Source organism: Durio zibethinus, chromosome 19, assembly GCF_047325235.1.
Source record: "Durio zibethinus cultivar Kanyao isolate XHJ-2024 chromosome 19, ASM4732523v1, whole genome shotgun sequence".
Taxonomy (NCBI): domain Eukaryota; kingdom Viridiplantae; phylum Streptophyta; class Magnoliopsida; order Malvales; family Malvaceae; genus Durio; species Durio zibethinus.
The window spans coordinates 9561834-9569273 of record NC_143180.1 but is presented as its reverse complement, the minus strand read 5'-3'; the positions used below and the strand labels follow the sequence as shown (position 1 = coordinate 9569273).

General features: G+C 28.3%; 1 protein-coding gene across 1 annotated transcript; it reads right to left on the bottom strand.

The window, feature by feature from the left end:
* Nucleotides 1-599: 599 nt before the first annotated feature.
* LOC111309903 (uncharacterized) lies at nucleotides 600-2274 on the bottom strand. Its single transcript, XM_022908914.2, has 4 exons — nucleotides 1663-2274; nucleotides 1219-1329; nucleotides 1011-1091; nucleotides 600-923 (listed from the first exon to the last, which is right to left on the bottom strand). Exons 1-4 carry the CDS (start codon nucleotides 1867-1869, stop codon nucleotides 849-851), a joined length of 474 nt encoding a protein of 157 aa, XP_022764649.1. The 5' UTR covers nucleotides 1870-2274; the 3' UTR covers nucleotides 600-848.
* Nucleotides 2275-7440: the final 5166 nt, after the last annotated feature.

The window sequence follows — 7440 nt, the reverse complement described above, 5'->3', positions numbered from 1 at the left end:
AATGCCACTTTACTCAATATCGGAATGATGCTAAAGATATGAAAGATATTTTCAGGGTCGAGTCATTTGACCATAATTATTAGGAGGACAATGGTGGTCGGAAGATAGAGTGCTGATAATGGGGTGGAATTTGGAAGCCTAGTGCAGCTTGTTCACTACTTATTGAGCTGCATTTATCATTTGCTATTTTACTTGGTTTCAAGAGTCCAATTTCTCATTACACTCAGGGACCTTATAGGCCTAGCATCAAAAACCGAATGATTCCTGCCAATAATCTGAGAAAAACTGATTCATAGGAAGCAATCCTTTGGTGAGAATATGCAATTAAGATGATTATATTCTATGCAATCCTTTGGTGAGAAATATGCTGTCGTTACAACAACACTGTCACAAAATAATTATTCAAAGAGTAAGAAAGTGCAATTTTCTAAGCTAAAGATGAAATAATTCTATAAAAGGTTATTGCGCTACTTGCGTCTCAAATTATATGACTTTTTGCAATTTGATATTTATAAAAAATTTAAATTTTATTTTCATAAAAAAATTTTGTACCATTCATTAATTTTGTTATCGATAAGTTAAGATGACACATTGTTATTAATCAATATTTTGATTAATAGCATTAATATGTAAAATGCTTGACAGAAATAAAATTCAATTACCTAATTCCTATAAGTACCAAATCCTTCAAAGTAGTATACCTTAGAGACCAAATTACATGTTCATCTTTTTGTAAAGACCAAGGGAGTTTGAAATGTAGAGGATAGACGTAAAGTAACTTAAAACTCTATGAAAGTAAATATCCAAAATACAATTACACAAGCTTAATAGCCTTAGAGTAAGGACATCTACTGTATTGATTCTATGTTCTTACTGAGCTCCTCCAGCTTCTTCATCCTTAGTTTCTCACTTTCAGTCATCATCTGTTGAGAAAAAATAGCCAAAAATGTACTTTAAAAAAAATGGCAGGAAGTAAAGGTAAGGAAAAAGGAAATATGAATGTTTGTCACCTCAATTAGAGTAGTAACCAGTTGTGCCTTTTCTTTGTTCTTTTCATTGAAAGATTCCAGGGCTTCTTTGTATTCTTTCTCCTGTATCCAAGCAGATATATCCAAATTGAGCAGTGCATTTGAATCTTCATGGTTTTGGGTTGTAGTATTAAAATGACAGCTCTAGTTTTAGTGGAAAAAAAAAAAATACAGAAGGCAAATAAAGCACCTTCTTCTGGCAGCTCTGTCCAAGAGGCTTTAGCTCCCTGTTAACCATGTCAATCTTCTTTCTTACCATAGAAACTTCCTTCCTTAAAGGATCAGACAGCACTTCAAGTTCCTATCATATTCGGACACCAAATGAAAATGAGATCATTTTTGTTACATTTTCAAGAAAATACTTTGTCTGGCAATTTTATAAGTTGCACAATAATATACGAAAATAATATAAAAAAATTGACATATTTAAAATTTTTGTAAAAATTATATGTGAACTTGGTAAAAATGAAAAAAAAAAATTGTTTTCTATTTAGCTTATTGATGCTTGTGATATATTGATTTTCATGCTTTATACATGTTAGATTAAAAATAAATACATGAAAACATCAATTGCTTAGGATGCATTCCTGAAAATGGGGTCTTGGATTTTTTTTTTTTCAATTGTGGAACTTACTTCCCAAATCGTTGACAAACGCCTTGTTTCCTCTTCAGCACGACCAAGCTGGAGTTCAACTTTCTCTTTGACTTCCATCTTTTTCCTTTCAATCTCCTCTTCCTTAGCTTGAATTGTGGAGATTGCCAATCTTGAAATCTCCTCATCCTCAACATTTTCTTCCATTGACAGCCTCCCACTACTTCCCAAGTTCTTTATTTTCTGCATAATTATCCCAACAGCAAGCAATTTGTAGCAGCATCTAGCCCACTTCAACAGGGCTCATCTCTTCCCCTTTTTGTATCCACCAATCCCCTTTCTTGTTTTTGCTTTTGCTTTAAAACTCTCTTTCAAGGTCACTTGCTTCCTTTTGACTAAATTCTAAAGAAAGCAAGGGAATCCCAAGGCTACTGCTTTCCTTTGACAATATCTCTACTCAAACTTTTATGGATGGTATGCCCACAATTACCCAAAAAAGATCTTTTGATAAACATTTATAAGACTTAGGCAAATTTCAGGCTCTTGTATTTCTAGCTATATATCTTCAACACCAAAATAAGCTAAATTTCACTGCTAAAGAAAAATTAGTGGTTACTCATCTTTGGTCATTTATAAGGCGGAAATGTCCAAAGTGGAGTAACAGCTTATTCAAGAAATGTACATATATATGCAAATAGAAGTGGGCAATAAGTTGCTTAAGTCAAAAGAACTGTATCACGTGAAACCACATGGTTGGATGGATTACACTGATATATTTAGTTGGCTCACCTACGTTTCTTTTGTCTCGATTGGTAAGGGAGTTATATATTTTTTTAATTTTTATTTTTCTACATGTGATTTTAGATTTCATATATAATCAAATGTAATTTTTTTTTCATTTCATAAATTTCACACCTCTCGTATTAATATTTAAATTCAAAACTTCCAAGTTAGAATGTCAATTTTTTTTTTTATATTAAAAAGTTTAAGATGAGAAGTTTTTTCATATCATGGCCAAAGCAAATTATAGGCTTAGAGATGACTTTTATTGGATTTACAGATCATTCATGGTGGAAAAATACTTAGTTATAGCTGATTGTAATTTACATATATTTGTATCCTTAGAATTTTATATCCTTAGAATTAAAGATAAAAAATTAAGATAGACTATCTCTTAATTATAGGGATCAATTTATGAAAATTTAATTTTCCAATTTACTCTCTAGTTAATTATATATAAACTTAAAATACTTATATAATTCTAAAGACAAGTTTTTCTATATACTCTCAAGGGGTGTTTGATTCATGGAATCTTAGATTTTGAGAAAGAAACTGGTTTATGGGAAAGTGTAGATTCTTGGGAAATAGTGATTCTTCTTGTCACGGGAATGTTGGATTTTTGTGTTTGGTTTGCGAAATCTCATATTACATAATAAAAACTTTTTATTAAAAGGTCCTTTATTACATGTGAAAAACACGAGACAAACATTTCAACTTCCAATTATGATATTAAAATTAAACATGTGACAACTATTAAACAATAAAAATAAAGAAGGTTTTCATTTTTATTATGTTAAAAATAAAATGGTATATTATGAACAAAATAAAATAAAATAAACTTCAAAAACAATGTTTTTAAACTTATAAACATAATCATTAACCTAGTAAAAAAATTATTATAAACAACCATGACATTTATGTTATATAAACACAGTGTTTGATAAAGAACCAAGCACTACGCATTAGTTTATAAACAAGCACACAAACACCACATTTTGGCTTTATAAATATAGTCTTTTAATTAAACACGACATTTGTATAATTATAAATGCAGTATTTGACAATTAAACAAGCACAACATTTGGAAATTATAAACGCAATCTATGTACAAAGACGGCATTTTTTGCCATTATAAACGTAGTGTTTGACAAATCATAAAGAATTTTTTTATTTAACAAGCACGGCATTTATTAAATGATAAATGCAATGTTTAATATTCTTTATAAACCTTTTTTCCCCAAAATCAGATTACAAGTCTGTCGACATCTCTCGATATTCATACCCTAAACCTTACGTTATCAAATCATAATCGTTGCCTCCATCCTTGCCATCATTGCTATCATCATTGCCATCATTATCATTGCCATCGTTTTAGGTTACAAATCATTTGGACATTGTTCTTATTTTATGAAACAAAGTAAATAATATGGTACATAAAGGTAGCTTTGTAAACAATGTAAATAAACATTATTCTTATTTATTTGTATAGATAAATTAATATAATGGATTCTCAAGAACACATGTCTACCTTAATAGAATATGGAATGCAATTCATTGCTTGGTTGATGTATATTTGTTATGCAATTACACTGTCTATTGATTATGGAATGTAATTCATTACACTATCTATTGATTATGGACTGCAATTCATTGCTCGGTTGATGTCTATTTGTTATGCAATTATATTACACTATCTATAGATTATGAAATGCAATTACATTGCTTATGGAATGCAATTACATTACTTGGTTGATGTCTATTTGTTATGTGATTACATTACACTGTCTATTGATTATGTAATGCAATTACATTGCTCGGTTGATGTCTATTTTGCAGCAAATGATGACATTTTGATATCCCAATAATATAGGTAGACATCATGCAATAAATGCATATCACGTTAAAAACAAATAAAGATGAACCAATAATTAGTCAAGGAAGAAAACCAATAGACATAGTAACAAAACAAATATTATTACAAACAACAATATACTACATTGTTTACTTAAAAAAAATAAGAAAGCAAATATAAAACAAATGTAGAAAATAAATAGTACATTCAATATATTTTACACATAACAATGTCAGTAATCAAATAGAAAAAAATAAAACAATTTGTCCTTAACTACTGGATTACAACCTATTCATGAATATCTTCTATGCTAGCTTATCTCTAAACTCGGTTTAAGCATCACTTGGCACAGCATGCCTAATCAAATCTTAATGATTATGTCATTTTACTTGGCCATTACTCACTTTAATAACATCACATTCAATAAGGTCAATTAACATCTCAAACCTAATAAAATTATGGAGAAAACAACAAGCAAAAATGATTCTACACTGTGTTTTAATTAGATAAATGATTTTTTCCTTAAAATTACCCATCTAGTTTTCAATATACCAAAATATCTCTCAATATAATTTCTTGCTTGAGAGTGTTTCATATTAAAGTATTCTTAAGGTGTTATAGGTTGGTGTCCTAGCCTCTAATAATTCAAGTGGTATCTTTAACCTCTATAAGGTGCCAAAAAACTTCGTTATTTATGTATCCAGCATCACACAAACAATAAAAATCTAATGTAGTGTTACAACATTAATAGACATTTAAAACGTGTTCCATGGCATAACTAAAACTAAAATATTAAAGTTGATACCTTGTGGGATCCTTAAACTATTTCTATGTGTAATGGCATCTTTGAACACTCTGCCATCTGTTGTAAAACCTTCCCAACCCAATAGAATATAAATGAATTGCATGTCTGGCATGAAACACTAAGAACATTGGTAGCAATTTTATTTTTTTTAGTCCTGTACCTAGGCTTGTTAATTGAGTCTACATTCACCCTTATGTATGTTTCATTTAAGACACCCAAACAACCTTAAATCCAGTAACTTTGATTAATACATAATACAAAATTGAGATTTATTAATATTTATTCAGAGTAAGCAATGATTAATGCATTGCCTTGAACCATTTCCATCTATTATCTGTTGAATTTTTTGCTATCGGTTTTGTTTTTTTAAATAGGGGATGCAATTACATATGTCTAAATGCCTTTAATCTGCATTCTATTTAAAGCAATTGACATAATTTTACAGAAACTCTCATATCCATTTTACAATTATCTACATTCTACATATCAGTCTTAAAGACCATTTTGTTAAGTTCAATGACCTAATCTGAAGCTTATTAAGAGTTTCATCTGTATAAGAAATTTTACGTCTTTTTTAAGTTTCATAGCAATTAATGTCATATCAACAATAAGTAACAATTGAAGAATACTCTCTATCTGGTTCATTTGCAAACTAAGCACCATTAAAAATTGCATCTTTTTTTGTATTGATAAATAAGTCATAACTGTTTACAAAAACTATTTTTGTTAATATTGAAAACATTTATGGAAAGTAATAATGTACATTTGGTAAAGCAAAATGTAAGCCAAATCTAATGAAAAATAAATATCATTTAAAACATTTGATTACATCAAGAAATAGCATAAAAACATTTGTAGATCAAGAACAAAAAACTAATTGCAAAAATACATATGATAGATCAACAACTTTTTAATCAAGATCTAACCCAATCTACCAATATAACAAGAAAATGTCTAACATAAACATTTAATACAGAATAGATCATACAAAATAGAGAGTGGACTAGCTTTATAATGTTGAAGATAAGTTCAAATGAATAGCATGAAGATGAAATCATAAAGTCAGAAGGTGATGTTGTGTGAAACAAAAAAAAAATGCAATCTAAGATTTGACTAGAGTTATGCGATGTTGTCTGAAAAGGAAATGTAGTTTATATCATGTTCAAATATTAATTTATTTTGTTATCTATTATTAATAACATTTTGCAAGTAAAAAACATGCTCAATGTTAGTTACTATGTTTTCAGGTGATCAATTACTATGTTTATCAATGACTAAGTTTCTGTAATAAGAAATGTAGTTATTGATATTGAGAAAGTTTTATACTTATCAATACTACATTTTTTACATAAAAAATGTAGTTAAAAATACCTTAAATATTCTATTATAAATATTATATCTACTAGACATTTCCATGCTAAGAAACATTATTAATATTGAAAACATTACATTTATATTGTTATTTTTTTTAAATGATCAACTACATTTCATATGTAAAAAATGTAGTTATTATAAAAATAAAAACCTACTGTTTATCAATGACTACATTTACATAACAAAAAACGTAGTTATTAATATATAAAAAATTTTCTATTTATCAAATACTACGTTTTTTTTTTTTACATAAAAAACTCAGTTAAAAATATATCAATATTTTATTATAATATTATATCTAGTACTACGTTTCCAAACTAAAATGTTGTTAATATTGAAAATATCTAATTTATTTTTTTATTATTATAATTAATCAATTACAATTCATATCTTAAAAACATAGTGTTTCTAAAATTAAAAAAATTTAAAATCCTAAATTTATAGTAATCTACTATGTTTGTTCTTTTAAAAACATTATTTTTATTATATGTAATCACTTATGTGTCCACTCATTGCCAGATGTTTAATCATATGGCTAGGAATGCATCTTTGCCCAAATGTATGATTAGGAATACAGCTTTTTGTGTCAAAATAGGACTCAATTTATCATGCAATTACATTGATTTTCAAGGGTAAAATAGACTAAAAAAATTTATTATTGAGCTCAAGAGTGGGACATAATTTACTTTCCTTTAAGAATCTTAAAAAACCTCAAGGAAAAGTGGGTTTTTAATTTTGAGCTATTTGGACATTGTTAGGAATCTTAGAATACGCCCAAAAATTAGATACTGTGAACTAAACTAAGGAATTAGATTACGAAAAGCAAGATTCTGAGGGTAATCTAACTTTCCCCTAAACCAATTTCCCTCGAAGGTTTTCAAGACTCCACCATCTCATATATTCCTTCTTAGCATTTCAGCATTAATGATGTCAGAACAAATTCTATCAATTGATCCATGTTATTTTCCTCATCTGGTCCTAAGTCACAGGTTATATCGATAAATCCATC

Bases quoted from the DNA above. Each gene is read 5' to 3' on its own strand.
- LOC111309903 (XM_022908914.2), bottom strand. From the start codon at position 1,869: ATGCAGAAAATAAAGAACTTGGGAAGTAGTGGGAGGCTGTCAATGGAA. The intron at 1,330-1,662 runs GTAAGTTCCACA...CGAATATGATAG, and splicing joins GTTTGTCAACGATTTGGGAA to GAACTTGAAGTGCTGTCTGA. The intron at 924-1,010 runs GTGACAAACATT...TTTTCTCAACAG, and splicing joins TGGTTACTACTCTAATTGAG to ATGATGACTGAAAGTGAGAA.